The 23,601-nt window shown below is 38.7% G+C and overlaps 1 protein-coding gene across 1 annotated transcript in view; it reads left to right on the forward strand.

The window, feature by feature from the left end:
* The window catches only part of SMARCAD1 (SWI/SNF-related, matrix-associated actin-dependent regulator of chromatin, subfamily a, containing DEAD/H box 1), a 43,836-nt gene that overhangs the window by 17,705 nt on the left and 2,530 nt on the right, over positions 1–23,601 (forward strand). Inside the window, exons 6-23 of the mRNA XM_058837402.1 lie at positions 1,244–1,332; positions 2,872–2,961; positions 3,574–3,658; positions 5,133–5,524; positions 11,697–11,899; positions 13,083–13,173; positions 14,363–14,462; positions 15,880–15,939; positions 16,150–16,225; positions 16,658–16,793; positions 17,885–18,022; positions 18,331–18,426; positions 18,860–18,977; positions 19,230–19,351; positions 20,483–20,671; positions 21,569–21,687; positions 22,585–22,767; positions 23,449–23,558. Coding sequence (XP_058693385.1) covers positions 1,244–1,332; positions 2,872–2,961; positions 3,574–3,658; positions 5,133–5,524; positions 11,697–11,899; positions 13,083–13,173; positions 14,363–14,462; positions 15,880–15,939; positions 16,150–16,225; positions 16,658–16,793; positions 17,885–18,022; positions 18,331–18,426; positions 18,860–18,977; positions 19,230–19,351; positions 20,483–20,671; positions 21,569–21,687; positions 22,585–22,767; positions 23,449–23,558 — 2,397 coding nt within the window. The remainder of the gene's footprint in view (positions 1–1,243; positions 1,333–2,871; positions 2,962–3,573; positions 3,659–5,132; positions 5,525–11,696; positions 11,900–13,082; positions 13,174–14,362; positions 14,463–15,879; positions 15,940–16,149; positions 16,226–16,657; positions 16,794–17,884; positions 18,023–18,330; positions 18,427–18,859; positions 18,978–19,229; positions 19,352–20,482; positions 20,672–21,568; positions 21,688–22,584; positions 22,768–23,448; positions 23,559–23,601) is intronic.

Below are 23,601 nucleotides of genomic sequence, written 5' to 3' on the forward strand. Positions count from 1 at the left end.
GATATTTTTGCCTAAATATATATAAATACATAGACTTAAAAAAAAAAAATCTGAACAAGGTTTTCTGGTATCTCTTACTAGATCTTTAATTTCAGGAGGAGTTGCTAGTACTTTACTTTTCTTTGGGATGTTTTAATAAATTATTTCTTTCAATTTTTACATACCACTTCTCTGATATCAGAGTGAATGACTGTAGTAGAAAATTTATTTGAAAGTATTTCCACACAAAGTGTCTTGTACAAAGATTTGGCTACTTAATGTACCGAAGTTAAAACTTTTTGATCATCCAGACAGTCTTCTGGATTGGAAAGCAAATGTGCTTTGTGTGTGTGTGGGTGGGTATGCTCATTCACTGGTCTCCTAGGGTAAGCTGGGAGGGGAGGTTGGCCAGAGATGCTGGTATCAGACACCAAAGCTCTGCAGGCACTTACTGTTCCAGAGAAGATCTAACTTCCAGTACTATTTCAGATCACAAACTAGGAATTTTCACAATAATTTGTTCTGGTAATGCTGCTTCAAGCCAAGCTGGTGTGCAGAAATACTGGTAACATGTTCTTGCCTTCATGAGCCATGCACAGCAGCAGTCTGGAAGTGCACCTGGCTGGGCAGGCCTTAATGCTGAGATGATAATCTCCTGATTATCACCAGGGCCCAAAGATAGTCAGAAAGTTATGGCTCATGTGGACTATTTGTAAGTGATAAGGTTATCACAGACTTAATATGCATAGTTTTCTTTGAGACGTCTGGATTTAATGTTGAAAAGCATTTGGTAACTGCTCTGGTGTGCACCTGAGCCAGAAATCAGTCATCAGTGCTTCCAGATTGGCAGAGATGTACATATTCCAACAGACAGATGGGCTTCAGCCTGGAAGAAATGCCAGCTTGAGTAAAACCAGACACAGATACAGCTTAATGCAATCTCTGTGTAATAACATGTGGCAATTATAAAAAAAATAATAATTAAATGCTATTTTGGTTGTTATATATGAGAGGTAATTACTTTAATTGCCAGACTGCTGAAGATAACTTAGAGGTAAATAAACATGTACCTCCAAGCAGCTGCTTTGCTTCAAGTTTCAATGTATCTGTGCTCTGTAGTAGGAAACTGTTATGGAGACTAGTAAACACTGTGTGGGTAACAAGTAGCTACTACATTGTTGTAGTAACTAAAATCTCCTGCTGTTTTGAGGTGAACTCAATGAAAGGCACTAATTCTTCTTTTCCATCTCAATTCTTTTTGAAGCTGCCTCTGGTAAAAGGAAACTAAGTGAATCTCCCACAAATTGCAAAACCAAAAATGAGCGAGTTGCAAAAAAGTCAAAAGCTAGTTATGTAAGTACTTTGCTTTTCTCTTTGGACATTGTAAAATGAATTGAATTACCTGACTTGGTCAGTGGTGTGTTTTATCAGAAAATTAAGTCAAATCAGATCTTGCCATCTGGATGAGTCTTTTTGTACTTCTTTTATTGTTGACACTCTGAATGAAATTACCTGATTTGTTCTTTAGTGCTTGTGGATTTGTATCACACCAGCCAGTTCACTGCTTTGGTGGAAGTAGTTGATGGCAGGTAGCAGTGTGTGAGGCTCTGAGTACCGTTCAGTTTTTGTGAACATCAGTGAGAACTACAGGTTCTGGATCACTTTTCCTCCTCAGGTCATTCCTTGTATTTCCTCAAGCACGTGAAGTTAACATCTTTGTTGCTATATCTGCTGCTATTCTTTGTTATAGATGTTGCTTATATATTTGAAAGTATGACTTAAGGAAATCTTTAAAAATGATGAAGTGGTTACATTTAAAGGAATGACTACTTTGACCTCTGCTAATTAATGGGAACTATGTCATGAACTATATCCTGGTTTGATACATCAGTTTGATTTCTGTTTTTAACAGTGTCATTACAATTAAAGGGGGAAGGATTGGAAAAAAACAAATGTGGAATATGGGTTTTTAGAGCTTATTATAGAGAACTATAGTGAGAACTTGCAGGTTTTTTCTTAGTCTTGCTTTTCCTCTGGTTCTTAAGACCAGAGCATACTTGGGCAGCTCTTCTGTGGACTCTAGCTGCTCTCTTAGTGACACTGTAGGCTCATTGAGGAAAGGAATAATGTCCTCTGTTACTCAGAGTTCCTCTGGAAGATATGGTTTGTGCTCCTTCAGAAAAGTAAATGTTGATAACTCTGCTGTAGACAAGTAGCTCTGTAACCACTTTGTATTCAAAGTTCTAGGAAGAAACTCATGTAGTTCTTTGTGGTAAATACAAAGCAGTGCAGCTTGTGGCCCATGGAAGTTTCAGCACTTGTTGACTTCCATTTTGCAGGCTGGTAGTAGCTGTTAGTGAAGCTATTGTTGATGAAAAGTTTTACCAGTTTTTGATGGGACTCCATGATGCTGTGACATAAAATTTCTGGATTTTTTTACTCATAAATCTTAATATAAACACACCATTTGACATGTTTGTAGGCTGTGGTGGGTTAAACACCGCATGCTTAGTAAGCTAATCTGATTACCAACCCTGACATCTTCTGCCTTAAATATCATCCGGAATTGCTTATAACTTTTGATTTTAAAGCAAAATAAACTAGACAGTTCTAAATTATTTATATTTTGGTATATGACTTTGCACTGTGTCTGCTTTTCAAGTGAAGAGTTCCAGTTTTCCATGACTGAAGACATTTTCTGTTTGTGAAAGTTTTGGTCTTTCTTTGATCATTGACTATGTATGAGGAATCATTTCAGTTTGAATTTATCTGAAGTGCTTTTTGTCATTTAGAGTAGCTGCTTAAGGATAAGCAATACTGATTAGGTTTTCTTCTGTTTCTATAGTTGTAATTAATATTAAACCTAATATTAAAACCTTTTTTTTAACATAGCTGGATGACTCAGAACCCAAAAGACAATGGGAGAGGCAAGAGATGCTTGTGAAGAAGTTGCAAGGTACATTCCCTGGATTGGATAAGGAGGTGAGCTGATGTCTCCCTATGGCACATCAGGTTTTGAGTTCTTAAGAAAACTGCAGCTGTTGATAGTCCATATGAAACAGTTCTGATACCAACAGCACTTTTGGAAAGAGCCCAGGGTAGGAAGGGTTTTGCTGTTCCTGATGTTAGAATGTAGCTTGTCCTGAACTGAGAGCTGTGGGATGTGGTTGAGACTACATGTAACTTCTCTTCCTACATTTCTAGCCCTATGACAAGCCTCGTATAGTCAAATTTGATGACTTATTGAAAAGTGCAAGGGAAATGATCCCTCCCTCTTCTCCCTCAGACTACTAAATATATTTTGCAATTCGTATTACTTTAGTACCTGATGGTCCTCAGTGACTGCTTGAGACCTTTCAGTACGGTGCTTGAAATAGTTGGAAGCAAAGCTTGTTCGTGTGTTCTTACACTTTTGAAAAGTGGAGTGCAGCTCTGCCTAAACTGAGCGTACAGAGCCTGAAGGGTTTTCTCATTTTGATTTCCTTTTATTTTGAATCATCTGATTTACAGGGGTTTTATTTGCTGATGTTATTTGGCACAGAAATTTAGTTTGTGCTTATCTCACCACGATGCAAAATGTCTTATTTTTACTAGGAGCTGAGAGAAGTACTTGAGGAACATAACTGGGTGTTTCATGATGCACTGGAAGCCTTGAAAATATTTGCAGACGATGAGGAAGGTAAAGACAGATTTATAATTAATTTTATCCAGACAAAACAGACTTGTGATCCAAGTAGTTTTGAATGTTCAGCAATGACAGTCCTGATAGCACCATGCTTAGAAACTTGCTCTTACACTTGTAATTCACATTACAGGGAGGATGAAAGAAGGAAGCTCAATTTTTCTGTATTTTTATTTTTGCTCTCTAACTAGGGATAAATAGCTTAGCCCTGCTAATACAGATAGGCATAAAAAGTTGTAATTACCTAAGGGTGTTAGAACTCTAAGCACAGAGAATTTCCTGCTCCCTTCTTGCTTGTTTAAAAAAAGGATTGTTTTCTAATTGCAGTATTTGTAAATTACTGGTTTCTAAACTAATAATTGCAAATAACTGCATAGAAAACAAGCAATATATGCTATTTTGTCCTTTTAAAATATATTCTAGGAGAGGAACATACTAGAAATAGGCCTTGAGTTATTCAACCTGTCTGTAAATACCAGTACTTTAAACATGACATGGAGAAAACCCAATGATTGCAAGTAAATCTGCAAGTTATAAGTTAAGTCCTATTTAATGAGTTGATTACTTTTCAGTGTGTTACACAGCTGTCAGATATGTACAAGTTTTGCTGTATCAGCTATGTAAGTGTTCTTGGAATAGGGTAGTGTTCTTAACTGGATTCTTTACAAGTGGAGAGAGCTGTCAGTGCTCAGGAAGTTGTGTCCTTATTGATGCTTCTAAGAAGGCAGATGTCAGGGCTGGACTCAGTCAACAGCAAGCTGGGATTGGGCAGAAGAGAAACTTCTGCACTGCAAGTGCTCTCTTGAAATGAAGGAGTCAAAACCCTTACAAGGCACTTCTGAAAATTACTTGCTTGTGGTGTGTTAAATAACTTCTTTCTTATTTCAAGGCAGCTGAATTATTTTGGTTGGAGATGCCTCATTCTTTGAGTTTTTTTAACAAGTGCATGTTTTCATTGTTCCACCCCAAATACTGTACTACTGTGCAGTAGTACATTAAAATGGAAAAAAATATATAATTTTCTTGGGAAAAGAAGGCTTTTTTTCTCAAGTCAGCAGAATTAATACCTCTGCAGTCAGGTGCAGTGGGACCTGTATCTCATCTTAAGAATACATCAGAGTTCTTAACTGTTTGCTCTTACCTCAGAGCTTCTGCAGCTCACAAATATTACATTATGTTGATCATCTCTATTTCAAGACACTTAAAACCTTCTTCTATTTGAGCATTATATAAATGAGCTTTGCTTATCTTGTACTCATAGTTGGAGCTATTTACATATGTTATACAGATTTTCTTTTCTGTTTTCTTAGTAACACCTGCTGTGTTTTCTTAGTAACACCTGTTCTTGTGTATTAAATACTAGAACTGTGTTTTACAGCTCTGTAGGTTTTATTTTGGAAGAACAACTTGTGTTTTCATCAGCCCCATACCAGTATGTGTTGACTTGTTGCCTTATGTGTTGCATGCATAGGTGTGGAATTTCCTCCCAAAAGGAAAGTTGCTGACTTGACCGAAGCTTCCACTGAGAGCCATAGTGAGGAGAGTAAAGATAAGACAAAGCAGAAAGCTTCTGAGAAAGAGCAGAATGGCTTTCAGAAAAGGGACAAAGGCAAAAGGAGCATTTGGAGGGCTGAAAGAGAAACAGAACACACGGAGGACGAGTCTGCTTCCGAAGACGGCGGAAGCTCCCTGGATGAGGACTACAGCAGCGCTGATGAAGTCATGGAGGATGGCTACAAAGCGAAAATCCTCAGCTTCCTGCAGGATGCTTCCCTGAGTGAACTGACTCTGATTCCCCAGTGTTCTCAGAAAAAGGCTCAGAAGATAATAGCGCTCCGGCCCTTTAACAGCTGGGACGCTCTGGTAGGTCTGCATTCTTCCTTTCCTATCCTCAGCCTGCCTAGAGTCAAGGTGGCTTCAGCCGAGGGAGGCTTAGATGGGTGGCCTTATCCTCATTAGGCTGAAATGCTACGTTCCTCCTAAGCCAATAGCGTTTCAAATAGTGTCATATGACCTGATTTTGAATGAATTAAGGGGTGATTTTTCTGGAAAACTCAAGCTGATTGGCTGACAGTACTGTCACTCACTCTGTAGCAGAGAAAGTTGGTTGATTTCACTGCAGAAGGAGAAATTAGAGCTTTCACTGTGAGAAGGAGGTGTTTGCTAGCCTATTCTGAGCTCTTGTAGCTGAAAACCCATGCAGGAGGGAAGAACGTGGCAGGACCTTTACTGCAGACACTTGTGCAGCAGCAGCAGCAGCTTCCAGTGTAGCTCCATGATTGAAGAAGCCAGCATGGATGTTTTTATTTTCAGGCAAGAAATAGTTGTTCTCTTTTTTTTTTTTTTCTTTTCTTTTCTTCTTTTGTGCCTTTATCTTACTGCAGTGCAGCTTAGTGTCTAGCATGGTTTTGCTAGTTAAGCAATGCAGCCATTTTTAGTGGAGTGAGCTGCTGTGTTTTTATTAATGAAAGCTAAAGCATGAGAATGCTCAGCCACAATCCATCACAGAAAGGAAAGCAGTATCTGTTGGTAAGTACATTATCTACTGTCGCTTTGTTGTTACTTTCGGATGTTTACCATGGCTTGTTTGTAGACTTCCCATTTCATACAGTTTCAGTTAACTGCACGACCTCAGACCTGCTAAGAGCAATGTTCTGGTAAGAAATTTGAAGTGCGTTGCAGCAGATAGTCTTGATTTAATTTATTATTGCTTTGAATGTTAAAAGTAACTGTGCACAGGCCTTTTTACAGAGTAATTTGTGTTTATTCATCAGTGTGCATTCTGAACCCCCCCCCCCACTGATGTATGCAAGAACTTCTTCAGTATGTGTAAAACAGTAACATTTATTATTGAGTGTGTGAAATATATTATTACAAAACAGTAAGAGATGCTAAACAGATTTTTAAGGAAAACAAAATGATCTTTGTATGTTGTATTGTAAGGGGAGGGGGGAGACAAGAGGACGATACTTGGAAAAAATACAGGGTACTGGTATGCTGCAAAAGAAATCCGTTTTGCCCCAAGCCTTTGGCTTCTCACAGAACATCTGTCATACAGCTATTACTTTCTAAACTTGTTGGATTTTGTCTGAGCTTAATTCTTTGCAGAAGTATTTGCTACAGGGCTCTTCTCCTTTTCTGTGTAAAATTTTTTACGGTAGAAAAAAAATAAAAGCTGCATGGGCCTGTTTGCGTTCAAAATTTGTCTTTCATGAAGATTGCTGCTGTCAGCAGCCACATGTTTATGTAGTATTGCAAATACTTGCCCAGAGTAGAAGTGGTTTGCAGCAGATTTTAGCAGATGTTTTGTATCAATGTGGATTTAATTGTTTATAAATATCCAGTAGCTCAGTAACCCAGCATTTTTTCTACCAATTAATAAGGGTAGTTAGAATAATGGAGAGAGATGATTCAGTTAGAGCATTAAATAAATTGGCTTAGTTTTAAGGTCTCTTTTTACTCTAATGGTATCTTGTGTAACACAATGTGCAGTACTACAAGTTGTTACCACGTGTTCATTATTAGAATTGAGGAAGATATTAAGGCTCTCAGTCTGAGATTAAAACTAAAGCCTACTTATTTGTAAACTGAATGTTTTATTCCAGGAAAACATAAATGAGAATGTATTTTTTTTTTATTCTAGACTTTTTTTTTTTAATTTGGACTAAGCTATTTTGTTTCCAAGAGGATTTAAATTAATTTCATAGGCTTATAAGGTTAATAAGAGCACTTGGAAATACTTATTCTTTGGAGTAGATATTTCAAGTGTTTAACTTGATCTAGTAATGCTTAAAACATATAGAAAGAAGTTTAGTAGACACAGTTCTCAAAATAAATGGAGAGAAGAGCTGAAACTGTCCTTGCTCACGAAGATTAATTAATTTGGCAGTTTAGAAATGCCTGCACTGTACGTCAAGTATGTTTTCCAGGAGGATAGTTTTATCCAGTCCTTAGTGCTGGACATGACTGACCAGGAGAGCCTCCTCTCAAATGCCAGCTTGAATAAAGAGTACTCAGGTATGTCCTTGAGGCTTTGGGTGTCTGTCTCTTTGGAGAAGTGAGCAAGGTGTGCAAGAATTGATGGCCTCTGTCCAGAAGACATTGTGTGGACAGGGAAAGTAGTAGGTAACAAAAGAAATTGGGATGTGTTTTCTGAGAGCGCCTCTCTCATCCTATTCACTTTTTACTCACAGCCAAAAATGGCACACTGCTTTCTGAAGCAAAGGCTTTGGAAGGGTGGACCCAGGGGCTTCTGCAAAGCCCATGCATGGAGCTGAGACATAAGAGGAAGTGTGATGGGCAAATGGGAGATAATGAGGAGCAGCTCTGCACAGCTGGGGGAGTTAGGGATTAGAATACAAAGGGAGCAAATGAGTGGTAGACAAACTAGAGGATGGTCAGCAGAAAGCATGGCTGAGTGCTACGAGAAGAGGCAGGGATGAGCTCCAAGACTGTCGTCGTCTGTGGAGGGGAAGGTGAAGCAAAGGATCAGCCCAAGCTGAAGGACAGGGTGGAGAAGAAAATTCACCTCCCTGTGCCTAGGTCTGATCTCATATGTTTGGTAGATCTTGTGCAAGGGTGATGTTCGGTGATGTTTCTCAATGCCAGCCTGCTTTGTGCTGGCTTCATGCTCTATACCTCCTTCAGACAGACATGAGGTGGTAAACCAACCAAGTTAAGACAGACCTCTTCTCCTGGTGGGTCCTGTCACAGAGTCATAGAAATCCCAAAGTGGAAAGGATGAAATCAAAACCCAGCACAGGACAGCCCCAGGAATCACACCCATGCCTGAGAGCATTGTCCAAACAGTTGTAGAACTCTGTAAGGCTTGGTACTGTGATCACGTCCCTGGGGAGCCTGTGCCAGTGCCCAGCAACTCTCTGGGTGACATACCTTTTCCTAATATCCAGCCTAAACCTCCCCTGGCACAGCCTCAGGCCATTCCCTCAGGTCCTGCCACTGGTCACCACAGAGAAAAGACCTGTGCCTGTATCTCTCGTTCCCCTTGTGAGGAAGTTGTAATTTGCAGTGAGGTCTCCCCTCAGTCTTCTGTTTAGCTTCTCACTTCTCTTTCCTGTTTGCTTTGAGGTCCTGATGACACCCCACTGGCACACACTGGGGGCCAGCAGACAGCATGGTTGCTTTCCTTGATGGAAGTACTTCTGGGCACCAATTGCCTTTCTTCCCTGTCCTAACTCCCCTAAAAAACTTGTTGGTGCTTAATTATATTTTAACAGCGCTTTCATTTCCAAACTGCAGCATTGCCCCGTGGTGGAAACTGCAGCACTCAGCGCTATTCCTCAGCAGACAGGCTGTAAGCCTCTTACAGTCACGTAAGGGCAGTACCTGCTCAGGATCACTGTGTGCCAAGAAACAAAAGCAGAGCCAGACTGGCTCCCAGAGGAGCTCAGCTGGAGTTTTGGGGTCTGGGTTGGTGGTCTTGCAATTTTCTTCTTCCTCTGGTAAATGTGGGAGAGGAACTAGAGAGGGTTTAATGCTATTCAGTTTCGTATTTTTAAGGTGTATAACTGTTACCTGTTTGGATTTCATTTTAGTGTAAAAACATGTATCTATGTGAGACTTGCTGTATCCTCTCATTCTTGACATTCACAGTATTATTCTGTCACAAAATAAGCTGTCTTATATAGCATTTAAAGTCTTTGTGGTCTACAGAAATTCTTACAGAATACACACAAGTTAAGCTGATGGAAAGTGTTACATTGAATTGCTGACACAGCACATCACTTTTAGAGAAATGGGGGAACTGAGTTGTCAGAGGTGGATCTTGCCCATCATATTCTGTGCACTGCAGCAGTATATGAGCTAGGAGATACAGACTCAAGGGAGTGTAGCTCAACCTTTTTTGTCATCTCATTTTCTTTGGCTGCACATATACAAACTGCCACAAAAACCAAACTCCAGAACCACCTTGCACCAAAGCCAGCTGAAGGGAAGGAGTAAATGCATCAGGTAACAATGGGAAGCTGCTTACAGTGGAAATGGTATTTGTTGATCAAGGCTGAGGCTGACTTTCACCCTTAGGCATTAAAGGGAAAGCCTTCATCATCTTGCAAGTGGTATAAAGTAAGTCCAGAGTGTGCTGGTGTGGCAATTCCTAGTGTGCTGGGAAAGCTCTTGGGTTCAGTTTCCATGATTGTCTCACATTTTTGGGCCTTAGTTGAAAAAAGCTGAAGCTGGGAGGGTGTCAGGACCTCTAGAAAGCAAAGGCCACCTGTGAATCTGCTTTGTGTTCTGAACAGGGTAACACCCTGTGATTCACATGCAAACCAGTGGCTAAACTATTTCTTTATACGGGGATGTTAATGTGCTGACATGAAACAATACAATTTCTGTTAATAACAGATGGCTCAATTCTCCACACCTTTATTTATGGATTACAGGATTTCTATTCATGCCAACCAAAGCTTTAGTCATCAAAACAAATGTTGAAATTTTGTAGGCACCTATTAAAAACTGTGTTCTTTTTTATTTCTAAATGGAGGTGTCTATTTAGAGAACGCCTTTACAGGTGTTGACATGTGCACCTTAGCCTGGTCTAACCTGTGAGTGTTGGTAAACTTTCTGAGGTTTGTTTAAAATGGAAAAAACACAAACAAAAATATACCCCCCAAACTGTAATTACATCACTCCATTTATTTTTAAAATATTTTCCTTATGAAAGCTGTTTTTTAAATTCTACTTTAATGTAATCTGGTTAAACTCTTCACCTTAACACAACTTGCTTTGACTGCGATGTTGCCATATTGGCGAGTTACTTGAGCTGGATCATACATCTCCCTTTTTATGGAAGGAATTCCTGGAGGATATATACATATGAAGTCTGCTAAATTTTAGCAGATCCCTGGTCTAAAATTTAAAAAAATCTGTGTGAAAACTACTTCTGTTTTAATACAAGAATGATAAATCCAAAGCATCTTTTATTCTTCATTCTTCAAATCCATTAATAAACAAAACCCAAAAAAAGCCTGTTCTATACAGTGAAATACACATGAATTTTGTCATCTCATTTTCTTTGGCTGCACATATACCAACTGCCATAAAAACCAAACTCCAGAACCACCTTGCACCAAAGCCAGCTGAAGGGAAGGAGTAAATGCATCAGGTAACAATGGGAAGCTGCTTACAGTGGAAATACTCAAGAAAATACTATAATTACAAATATGACCCAGTTACTGCAGAAACATATTTAGTGGTAGGTTTTATACTTTATGCAGATGACTACATGGAATTTAGGAGAAATCGATGGGCCTGCTGAGTGGCCTGCTTTGATACAACCTCAGGCTGCTTGTCTCTGATATGTAAAATATTCATCCTGTGATGAAGATCTCAAATTTAGAGGAAGGAAATACACAGTAGCTAGTGTGGACTTCAGGAAGCAAGTGGTGGAAGCAAGGCTTCTTTGTACTGACAGTACTCGGTGACCACAGAAAACCCAACATAATGCCGAAGTCCAGTTTGACTACCTTTGTGGTAGACTTAGAACTGGAATCAGGTTATGCTGAGCCCCAGAGAGACCCATAACAAAATATAGTAACCTTCATTATAGATTATTTTGTTTGCCTTGATGCCTACATTATGCTTACATCTTATACTTTTAGTATCCAGTAGGGTTTGTTTAAAAGGGTGTCTTAATGAGAATCAGTGCTTTTTTTCCTTCCTTTTTGGGTTTTGATTTGTTATTGTGCGTAGCCTTCAAAGCTGGCTTTGCACTTTGTTTGTTACCTCCTGTTGAGGATTTTGAGTTTAAAGTGCTTGTATTTTACTTTAGAAACTGAAGAGAATTTGTATCTCTTAAAATTTCAAGTTTCACAATGTGAGGAGCTCCAATGATGACTTTCATTGTGGATTTACACAGTTTGCATTGGGCCAAGTGTAAGGAGTACATGGAGTTTTGAGAGAAGATCAAGATGCTGTTGTTGTCTCCTACTTGAATTACTGCATGCAGCAGCTGTGGATTTTCACTGCAGCTGCTTTACCAGTATTCATAGATTTTTTTATTATTGTTATTTTTCAGTTTGCAAAAATGACAAAGACTTCTGGTTTGTCAGAAGATATAGTGTGGAACTGCAAGATACTGCTGAAGGAGAGGGATGTGGTTCTAAAGCTTATGAATAAATGTGAAGACATTTCCAATAAACTGACAAAGCAGGTAACCAGGATTACTAGAGACGGAGAATACGGATGGAACATAGAGCAACCCTCCATTCTGAATCGCAGGTATCTCTCATTTTTATGCTTTAGAAAGATGATGGACAATAAAGTGTACTTTCGAAGACACTGATTTTCAGCACTGCAGTCTCTGAGAGTAGAGGTGCAGATTTTTGATACTTAGTAGCTCTCAGTGAGCTAGATAGTGACCTGCAACACTTGAGAGACTAACAGATTTTTCAAGTGTATCAGGAAAGCTGGGTGGGCAGGATAAGAGCATAAATTTCGTCCCATTTCCAGTGAATGTAACAGCCAACCTTAAGCAATGGAATCATGAGTTGTCAACTTATTTCAAATAAAAGCCCAAGCAAACCTGCTTCTGTAATGGGGGACAGATTTCAAATAGTATTCCATTTCAAAAATGCTACATTGGAACAAATCTGAGCAAACTGGACGGGTTTGTCAGCTGGATGAAAGACGTCAGAAGTTCAGTTGTACAAAGTAATCTGAAACTCAGCATCAGTTGGAGTGGCAGCAGGGATTTGTTGTAGGGAAGGATTTCTTTCAGGGATGGAAATGGGTAAGGATATCCAAATGGATATTATGAGATATGGATATGGTGGAGGGTATTATCCTAAGGGTTAAGATATGTTTGGGGTGTAGTGGGAATGGCCAAAGTAGCAGCTTGAATTCTAGATGGATGCTATTACAAGTAAATAGCAAAAGGATTCTCAGCTGTGTGAAAACAAAACCTGGGAGGAAGCAGGAAGTATTTGAAGAAAGATGTCAGTGACATTTCTTCTTTGGAAAAAGTGCTCAACTGGGTGACTTGCTGTTGAGTGTGTTTCATGGGTTGTGTGTTTGGGTTTTTCTTTGGTGCTGACACAAACAGTAATTTACAGCAGAGCAAAATTAGGGATGCAGCTGCAAAATGCCACTTAATTGTGTATTTTAAAAACGAGTCATTATGTAACTGCTTTTATCTGGTTGTGTATCACTGATTGTAGAAGAGAAGTACTTCTTGTGTTACTCACATTGATCATTTTAGATCTATGAAAATGCAATAAGCAACTCAATTTGTGTACAGGTGACTGATTAAGAAAGTTTGTGTTTCTCACTACACAAAGAGGTCTGGAGTGCATTAAAATTAAAGCAGTGTTCAACCTGCCAGTCTCTGATTACCATAAGTGGAAAGTTGTGTTTTGTGAAGAAACAAATAAAATGTAGTAATAAGCTTAATTGTTTTCAACAGTTTGAAACTGAAGCCATATCAGAAGATTGGTTTGAACTGGTTAGCACTGCTGTATAAACATGGATTGAATGGCATCTTGGCTGATGAAATGGTAAGTGTGAAAGTACTTGTCTAAGAACCATTAAAATTTTGCAAAAAAGACTTTGTTAAATCCTTGCTTAGAAACCTCAAGCAAATTATAAGTAATTTTAGATTGCAAATGGTTCTCCAAGATCTTAAAAGCTGCTGAACTCTTCCATTTGAAAATCAGAGGTAGCCCAAGATTCATGGACACCAAGAATTGCAAGTCACATAGTGTCTTCTGATGAAATGGAACCGGTTTCTACCACAACAGGTTGTTTTCAAACCTTTAACAGCTGCTTTCCTAAAAATATGGTTCATTCTATTTGTCAAGCATTTATTGCACTGAGCCCCTATTTTCTCCATTTCTTTCTCAGTTTCAAAACAGACAGATAACACAGCAAAAAAACAAGGTAGAAACCTTCTCTGCTTCTGCAGAAGAAGCATTTCCACCACCTCTTGTCATGACATTCCCCATCAACTTTGAACTAAGAGAGACAAGCTTATGGGCTTGAGGTTTTGTTAAATGCTGACACCACCTGTAGATGTACAACAGAAAACAACTTATTGATGCAGCTGCTGAATTTGTGGTCTGTTGTTTTTAATCCTGGCTGCTGTTCATCTTCTGATGAACCATGAATGAAAGCACTGCTTTGCCTTGCTATGACTTAGGCAGTGCTTCTCAATTTCTGTATGTTTCATGTTAGTAAGAATGTGTGTATTTTGTGGTAGGTACACAAAATTTTTAAGTTCATGATGCAGAAAACAGGAAAAGTGAGTGTTGATGGAAATGTAGGCTTATCTTAAATCTGGTTCCCATATTAAATTCCACTTCAGAAACAACTGGGATACTCTTTGTACAACTGCCTCAAATGGAAATAAACATTTAGTTTCCAAGTAATCATTTTTCTACACCATTGGTTCAGGAGGTAAATTTTTGAAGATGATTTGAGGGATAAACTTGAACTAAAATGAAAAACTTCATAAATTGAGAAGATGAATCTTTGTTCAAATATTGAGCTGAAATGATAATAAAGTTTGACTGAGGTTGTACTTAACGAAGGAATTGTTTTCTGTAAAATTGGTTAAACAACAAATTTTCTAATCAGGTTTCTAATCTTTACTGGGCCATCACTACACCATAATTGTCTTATGAGCTGAAAACACTTTTATGTCCCACAGATTGTAAATTTTGTTTAAATGGATTTATTTTCTCTTAGGGCTTAGGAAAAACAATTCAAGCTATTGCATTTCTGGCTTATCTCTACCAAGAGGGCAATAGAGGTCCCCATTTGATAGTTGTGCCAGCTTCAACATTAGGTAAGTTAGAAGCTTCAAAAATATTTTTGTTAGGAAAAAAACAAAACAACACACCAGTCATGGACATACTGTAAAGCAAAGATAATTTAATGAAAGAAAATTTGGTTTACTTATGGTGGTACTCAGCTTCTAAAGTAATTTGAATTGGAATGCAGACCATACTGCAGACATTCTTGTTCTGAATTAATTAGACTTATCATGGACCTTTTTAGATTATCTGTCTCCTTCGTAAAAAATGAAGCTGCTTGTTACAATCTGAACTTATGTAGCATAGTCTTTTTACTAATTCACTATTGGCTGAACCTTCTAGTCTTCAGGCTGTGCTTAGGGTTAGGTTTCATGACATTTTAAACACTCACTGTCTTTTTTCCTCTTTACTGCACAGCATCTGTCAAAGCAGATGAAAGTCCTAAAATGATAAGCCTAACTGTCTTTTACTTGTGTGTTCTGATTGTTTTATGGCCTCAGCTGAAACTGGAAAGAGTATGGTGAACTGTCAGCAAAGCTGATGAGGTTGAGCAGAAGATGGTTCTTGATGAACTTAAATTTGGATTTGTTGAATGACAAGGGAAAGTAACAAGTTGAATTTAAAAAGTAAATACTGGTTTTAATATAAAATACTTAATTTGGCTTCAAAAAATTCTCTTGATGTGTCAGAAAAGTTTCCAGTTGTTCAACTTAGGTTTAAAATCATCATTTTTAGTGTGCTTTCAAACTCCATTAAAACCTGAGGTGTTTGTAAGTATGTGAACAAAGGTGCTTTTATGAAGTCAGTCTTGGATCCAAATTGTAGAGACAGATTGGCATTGCCTGGGCAGTGCAGTCTGCTGGCAGCTTTCCTGACACTTTGCCAGAGGTGTCTCCTCATCACTGATCTGGGTCCAGCCCCTTCCCAAGTGGCATTCAGCGGAGTCCCCCTTGTGCTGTGGTTTGGGGTCAGCACTTGTGTTGGCTCTCAGGCAGCAGCTTCCCCTTGGGCTCAGCAGTGTTGCCTGTGGCCATGGTGCTGCTGCACACCTGGAGCTGCACAGCGGGGATGTCAGGTCTCTGCCTGCCCCCAGAGGCACTGTCTCTCCTGGTGACATACTTCTGCAGACAAGTTCTGACAGATGAAGTGATTCGCTTTCTGGGGATTTAACTGTCTAGGGAAGAAACCAAACTGCAAAGTTACACATTGTATTTATTTCACAGAGTGGCTACAGACCGTGCAGGGCCTGTTCCTGCAGGACTTTAAAGTGCAAACCGGTTTTTACTAGAAGCAATTTTGGGTTGGTTCAGTTTCTTACATATCACTTTTCCAGTTTTAAGACAGATGTTTCCTAACCTTCAGGAGAATTTAAAGGGATTTGCATTAAAATCAGAAGTTCAGTTTGATGCTGAGGTGTGACTTGGGTTTTCTTTTAATCTTGTCTCACAGATAACTGGATAAGAGAAGTTCATCTGTGGTGTCCTGAACTGAACGTCCTCTTTTACTATGGTGAGGAATCTAGTTGAAAAAGGAATCCATTAATATGGTTGCTTGCATGGCCAGTTTAAGAAAAGATGATTTGCTCATGGCAGTGTTGTTTTAAGACAGCTGTTTAAGTATACAGATTTACTGATGAGTGATTTCTCTGTGGTGTCTTTAATTGTTACATGTATATAAATAAATGTGATTGTACTCATTTTATGTTTTGCCCTTCTTTAGGATCCCAGGAAGATAGGAAACATCTCAGGGTGGACATTCATAATAAAGTCGTTGATTTCAATGTGATTGTGACTACGTAAGTACAGTTAGGACCACAAACAGTGAGCGTTAGTGAGATCCTGCTGACCTCTAGTGGTACAAGAAACCAGAAAATTTTAGGAGTTGGGTTTCAGACAATGGTTAACTAGGATTTTATGATTGTATAAGAGATACTGTGTCATAGGTGTTTTAGATATGTCTGTCAGCATGTATATTATGGATATTACATTGTAACAGATTTCAGCAGATTTTTAGGAAGTGTTACTGAGAGCATTGGCTCATCAAGTAAACTGAAATAATTTGCCAGTAATAAACTGTGTTGTGGTTGGTTATTATTTCCAGACAGTTTTACTGCCCCTCATGTACCTTCTCCATAACTTAACAATGGTAACAAATTTAATTTGATTGTGATAACAGTACATTCATTTTCAGAGAGAGACTAAGTGCAAGTGATATTTGTCTTTGACAGATACAACTCTGCAATCAGCAGCTCAGATGATCGAGGACTGTTCCGCAGGCTGAAGCTTAACTATGCAATTTTTGATGAAGGTCATATGCTCAAGAACATGAGCTCTGTCCGCTACCAGCACCTCATGACAATTAATGTAAGAGGTTTAGTTATTGCTGTGTTAGAGGGGACAGCTCCTGGCTTTTCTGTTTTATAGTTACAAGCAGGGGGAAAATGGAATATTAACTGCAAAGTTCACATACTCATTACTTTGGAGAAACTACAGTATGCAAGTGGACGTGAGTGTTGGTGTGCTGTAAGGAGTGGATCCTGCACAGTGAGTGGTCTCTTTCAGGGACGTAGCCTTCCAAAGCAAAGTAATAAATTTCCTGTACTGTCATTACAATGATGCCAGTGCTTGAGTTTCAGTATTAAGCAAGTTCCCAGTTATATCCCATAGTAGCAAAGATTTTAAAGATGCTATTCTGATTACTTGTGCTGAAACCTTGTAGTATTTAAGGACCTGCTCTGATAGGGCTGTGTAAAAAGAGCCAGCTTGAAATTTTTTTCTTGTGGTTTGCAGCCTGAGTAAGCAGCGTTTTGAAAAAGATTTGAACACAGTTCTTTCTCTGAATATTATGATCTAGCGCTGTAGTATTTGTACAATAGTAATAAACTTAAGAGCACTTACTGCAACTTATTTTTCAAGATTGTGTTTTCATCAATAGCCTTTTAAAAAAGCTGATCTTTAAGCAATAAAACTTGTTTGTGCTTGCAATTCAAAACTTGTGCTTAAGTACTGTATTACATTAGAGAAATTCATGTGGGAGCAGCAATGAACAGTCATCAGGAGGAAGAAAAAATACCCCAAACAACAACAAAAAAACCAAACCAAACCAAAAAACCCAAACAAATACACCAAAAAAACCCAAAAAACCACCACAAAACCCACCACCAACAACAACCAAAACAAAGCCCAAATAAAACAAGCAAGAAGAAGCCTAATAGATCCAGGAATGCTTTTTTAATTGTCTTAAATTGTGCACAGTTCCCCACAGATCTGTAAACAATTTTGTTGAGTTAACAAGGAAGTTATTCCATGAGTTCCAAATATATATTGTTTAAATAGTTATAATTTAAACCAAGCTCATTTTCTCACTTCTCCATAGCTGTGGGTTTTTTGCCAATAATATTTTTCAGCCTGTTTGACAAATGTTTCTCATTGCTCTTTCCACTTTGGACAAATAGGCCAAGAATCGCTTGCTGCTAACAGGGACTCCAGTTCAAAATAATCTGTTGGAATTGATGTCCCTCTTGAATTTTGTCATGCCCCATATGTTCAGCAGTAGCACAAGTGAAATTCGAAGGATGTTCTCTTCAAAAACAGTGAGTACCATGAATTCTCTTCTTGAAAGTAACTTCTTTCTTTTTGCTAGAAGACTGCTATTGCTGCATAATTTCTGTTTTATTGGTATCTTATGGAAACGGGCAATATGATTATGAAAATCTATAAAATGAAACAACTGAGTAAACTTTTAAATTAAAAGATCCTGTAACAAGATATCTTGGAATACTAATGGTTAGGTCAAGTATGTCTGTTTTGGCTGGGGTTTTCATCAATTTAGAGAAGTTAAGGTGGTGTTAACAGCTGAAAGCTTCACAGTGTAATTGAATTCTTTCAATGTTTTCCTTAGAAGAGTGCTGAAGAACAAAGTATATATGAGAAGGAGAGAATTGCACATGCAAAACAGATAATAAAACCATTCATCTTGAGAAGAGTAAAAGATGAGGTAACGTTTTATCATTAAAATGATGGGTTTTTGTTACCAAAAAGCCTCATAATCTCTGAGACTAACACTATAATATGAGGCAAAATTACTTACTGATCTTAAGAAATGTTAATGGGCACTTGCAGACTTCAGTGGTCAGTGTTCTGAAGGGGGTAACACTGATTAGCAGGGGAGTGGATCCCACGTATTGCATATAATATATCATGCAGTTCTGGAGTGTGCAGTAACAGTAACATGTTACTTGAAGGGGAGGTTGATTCATAATCCAGGTCAAGACCTGAGTTGAATTGCTGCCTGAGTTAGTGAAGTTATAAGCCGTGAAATGAGCCAGGATGAGGTGAATGAACAGAGTATCATAACATCCGTAAGACTGCAGAATTACTGATGGTCCACAACAGTACAGGTTTTATCTGGTATCATTTTATTTTGTCAGGTTCTTAAACAACTACCTCCCAAAAAAGATCTCATTGAACTGTGTGCCATGTCAGAGAAACAGGAACAACTCTACTTGGCTCTCTTAAACAAACTCAAGAAAACTATTAACAGTAATGGTATGTAAGGGCCTTGTTTCCTTTTGGTGGGGTTTTTTTTATGCTGAAACATATGAATGTGACTACAGTCTTTGCTTTGTACAAATGGCTAATGCTCATAAACTGTCTATATCCCTTCTATGAACTTTTTGAAGTTCAGGTAATAGGTGAATTTTCAAGCTGAGTTCTTGCAAACAAAGGTCTGCTGAGAGATAAAGGTGTTTTAGATGGTTCTTTTCAGTAGTTGTACAAAGATGCCTTCTTTGTTTGCAGAGAAAAACTCCGATATGGGAAATGCAATGATGCAACTCAGAAAAATGGCCAATCACCCTCTTTTGCATCGTCAATATTACACAAATGAAAAGCTCAGGACGATGTCTACCCTCATGCTCAAGGTAAGGAGATGAGATTCAGAAGCAGTCCTTCATTTCTCAGAATTTCTAACCCAGACTTGTTTGTTTTGTTGTCAGACTCCTGGTCAAAAATGTGTCTTTGCCAAACTTAATTCATTGTTGCTGCTTTTTATTCCTCTGCATCTATCCAGTGCTCTAATCAAGCTCCGTAGGTATTTAACACTGATTTCTGTATCATTAGAATGGAGGGAACAGTTGTGGGTCTGCAGTCATCTCCTTTTCATAGGCTCCCCCTTAGCACCTCTTCCCTGCTCCCCAGGATTTAAAGCCAAAATGTTTGTGGAAAAAATCTTAGATGGGCACTTGAGTTCAGTAGCTTTCTGAGTAGCAAGAACTGAGTAGTGCAGAACTAAAATAGGGAAGATGTAAGTGTTGATCTGTTAAGGATTTTTATTTTTTTTAAAATTTGTATGACGTTAATGCCTGAGGAGCTTGGAGAAAATTGTTGATTATTTCTAAAATAGAAAAAAATAAAAATCTTCATGTGCAGCAGGTGCTCTAAAAAAAGTTGGAGCTGGCTTTAAATATTCTTCAGGTTTTTTTTTTAACGTGAAGCCAGACAAGGCTGGGGGAAAGCAAGAAGTGACTCATTGGTGTATGAAGGATTTTTGTCCCTTATTATTCCCATACCATTGTACCCTCCAGATGTCACTTTCTTTTCCTTTTTCGTCCAGGAATGACACCCCTCTACCCACCCTACATCTTGGGCTGGGCTTTCCATGTCTTCTATCATCTATCCAAGGATTTGACCTTACTTTTAAGGGAGTGTGTCTTCAGGGGAAGAGGTCTGATAAAGGGGTAAAAGGTCATAGGGTTTGATGGGAAGTAGGTAATTACTATGAAGGTTGAGCATCTCCTTAAGTTTTTGCCAGTACAAGTGCTTATTAGAGCTAAACTGTGAAGTAATTATCCTCTCCTATAAACCTCTATTATCCTCTCCTATAAAAGAATTCATCTTTTGTTGCTTGCATGAGCCATGCTCTAGCATTTATTCATGTTTAGGTGTGTTAGTTCTTTCTTTCAGAGATTATGGATGTTACTGTGTGGTGGGCTTGCTTTTAATTCTCTGGTGAGATTGTGTGTTGCATTATTTCCCTTTATTTTTGCTAACAGGAACCCACACATCGTGATGCTAACCCTGACCTTATCTTTGAAGATATGACAGTAATGACAGATTTTGAGCTGCATGTGCTTTGTAGGCAATATTCTCACATCAATGACTTCATGTTGGACATGGATCAGATCCTGGATTCTGGAAAGTTTAGAGCACTGGAACACATTCTCTCCGACCTTAAAGAGAAGGTATTATAGATGTCTGAAGCTTTTTCCTGTCTGAAGAGTGGCTCTAAATAACTGGTTAAATTATTATCTGCCAGCTCTGTGTGCAATCCTGTTGCTTTGCTGTGGAGTTTTACAATGTAATTTAGTGCATGTGCAGAATTGTGAAGCAACTCTTGCAGCTTTTAATGTGCAGCCCTGAGTATGCACATCACTCTAGAGACAGCTGAAATAAATTTTCCCAGTTTTCCAAGTTTCGGAGTACTCATCCCAAGTTAAGTACTCTTAAGAATATGTGGGGTCTTGCATAATTTTGACGCGTCCTGGACTTGGACATTCTCTTGGCAATAGAATAAGACTGTATTACATTAGAATAATCACGTGTGTGTTAAGCCAGTGGAAAGGTAAGAAGAGGTCCTGCTTGAAGTCCTGCCCTGAGCTTCAAACAGGTTTATTTTGCAAACAAACATGTGCCATAATGCTTCAGGGTATCCTGAATTTGCATAGGTGGGTGCTGTGGATCTATTTCAAACAAAATAGGGCTACTCTCTATATTACATTAAATATTTAGATTTAAGTTTTGAATGAAAGTGTTTTGATGTTTATGGAGGAAGTAATCTGTCATTTATGCATTTGATATGTGATTTGTTTGAGCCACCTAAGTACAAAGTAATTAAAATATTACTTCAATGACAGACAGTGATGCAGCAAATGCATCAAAATACATTTAATGCAGCAAAACTACTGGATATGGAATCTTTTCTGAAAGTCAATCCTGACTGGATGATTTTCAGCTTAAGTCTTTTATTTTGGAAAACAAAGATTCTGTGAAAGTAAAATCATATATTGACATCAGTAAAGAATTTTTGTAGCTCATAGTTGATATGTTTCATAATTTTTGTTTTGCTTTGTCTTTCCCAGGGTGACAGAGTTGTGTTGTTTAGCCAGTTCACTATGATGCTGGACATCTTGGAAGTTTTCCTAAAACACTGGCAACATAGATACATTAGGCTGGATGGAAAAACACAGATTTCTGAGCGGTATGTGACTCTTGCCAAAAATGAGAGAGAGAAGGTGAATGCGCTGGAGAGGGGGAGGTGACTTCAGACCCTTACCTTTGTTTTTTCCAAAGTGTAGAAGTCTGTGCTCACTGGACATTGACCATAGAAGGTGTTTAATGTTGAGTTTCAGATCACCTTAGTAAGGGTGAGGCTGAAAGATGTTTAGATGGTGGGGTTACAGTCTTAGCCATGGAAATTAAAAATGTATGTCTTCAGCAGTTCCTGGTGTGTTTGATTTGTGTGTCAGCATGTCGTAACACCTGTAACTACTCCTTGGAAGTAGCATGTATCTCTTTTACAGTAGGCAGATACACCCCTTTGTTTCTCTAGGACAAACCATTCTGTCTGTCCCTGCAGCTGAATGTGTTGCAGTGCTTTTCTTGTGTTTGAGCAGAGCTGGTTTGCTGTCTCAAGAACTTCTGAGGAATTTTTTTGAATGCGTTTTCCTTCATTTCAAAATGCTGTCATTCTTGCTGTGGTGTTGCTTCCCACATAGAGCTGCTGTCTGTTTCTGCCCTTGCATGTGCAGTTAGTACAGAAGATTGTCTTGAAGTGTTTTCAATCCCCTGCTTTCCCATTTGTTTCATGTGTTTCAGTCTTCCATTGTCCTCCAACTGACTCTTTGTGTTCTGTGATCATCAAAAATCTTTTTCTAAGCCTGTTTTGACTCTTTGCTATCCATCTGTCACTCAGTATGTGTCTCTGGTCCCTGCAGAGGACTGTTGGTAACCATTTTCCTGCCACATAACATCTGTACTTTGGACATCAGTGCCGCTGTCCTCTCTTCCAAAAGATCATCCCTACTTCTATGTTCAACTCTGGAGCCAGTGTGGAGTGTTTTCTAAGGCCTGATGCATGGTGTCTTGTCTTCTGCAGGATACATCTGATAGATGAGTTCAATACTGATATGGGTATATTTGTATTCCTTCTGTCCACCAAAGCTGGTGGCTTGGGCATTAATCTGACCTCGGCCAATGTTGTTATCCTTCATGACATTGACTGCAACCCTTACAACGATAAGCAGGCAGAAGACCGGTGCCACAGAGTAGGTCAGACACGGTAAGACTTTTTTTTAATTGTACTGCTTGGGTTTTCTTGGAGGCGAGCTCTCAAAGGATGCTAAAAGGACAACAGGATCTATGATTAAAAGTTTTAAGCAGAGACTTGAGTAGAGCAGCTGTGGGTTGTGTGGGAGCTAGGAACTGTAATTGTCTTAGTCCTTGTTGCTGGCAGAACAAACCTTTATTTACACTTTCCTCCTTTTCTTAGTTCATTATAACTCTCAAATTGTGTATAATTCTCAAATTTCTGGTGCTAGGAGCTATCCCAAGATAGATCTGAAGTCTTTGGGACTGTCTGGCCAAGCTGTTTGTTCTCTTCAGGAGACTTCTAAATTTTTAAGTGCTGCCCTATCATAAAGAGTGAAACTACAGAATGTGTGTAATTTCAACTGCATTCAACAGTAAAATGAAATTTGGGGGAATTTGACTTGTTTATATTAATGGAGATTTTTGTGACTGTCCAGACATCTGCAGTGGCTGGGAGCGCAGGAGAAAACATGTTTTCTGGCAATGCAGAGCACAGTTGTTCCAGAAAAAAAGTCTAGAAGCTCTTTGTATTGCCCTCTCATTTATTTCCTCATCCTTGTTTTAAACCCCAGCCATCTGAGCCAAGGCATAGCATCCTTCCCTTTTACACTAATCCAACTACGAAAATTGATTTTTTTCTTGTCTTTTTCAGAGAAGTACAAGTTATAAAACTTATCAGTAAGGGGACTATTGAAGAAACCATGCTCAAAATCAGCCAACAGAAACTGAAGTTAGAACAAGATATGACTGCAGCAGAATCAGGTAGGTGTCTTGCACATAATGATGTCCATTTAAGTAAACTGAA

The sequence above is a fragment of the Poecile atricapillus genome, chromosome 4 (assembly GCF_030490865.1).
Source record: "Poecile atricapillus isolate bPoeAtr1 chromosome 4, bPoeAtr1.hap1, whole genome shotgun sequence".
Lineage (NCBI taxonomy): Eukaryota > Metazoa > Chordata > Aves > Passeriformes > Paridae > Poecile > Poecile atricapillus.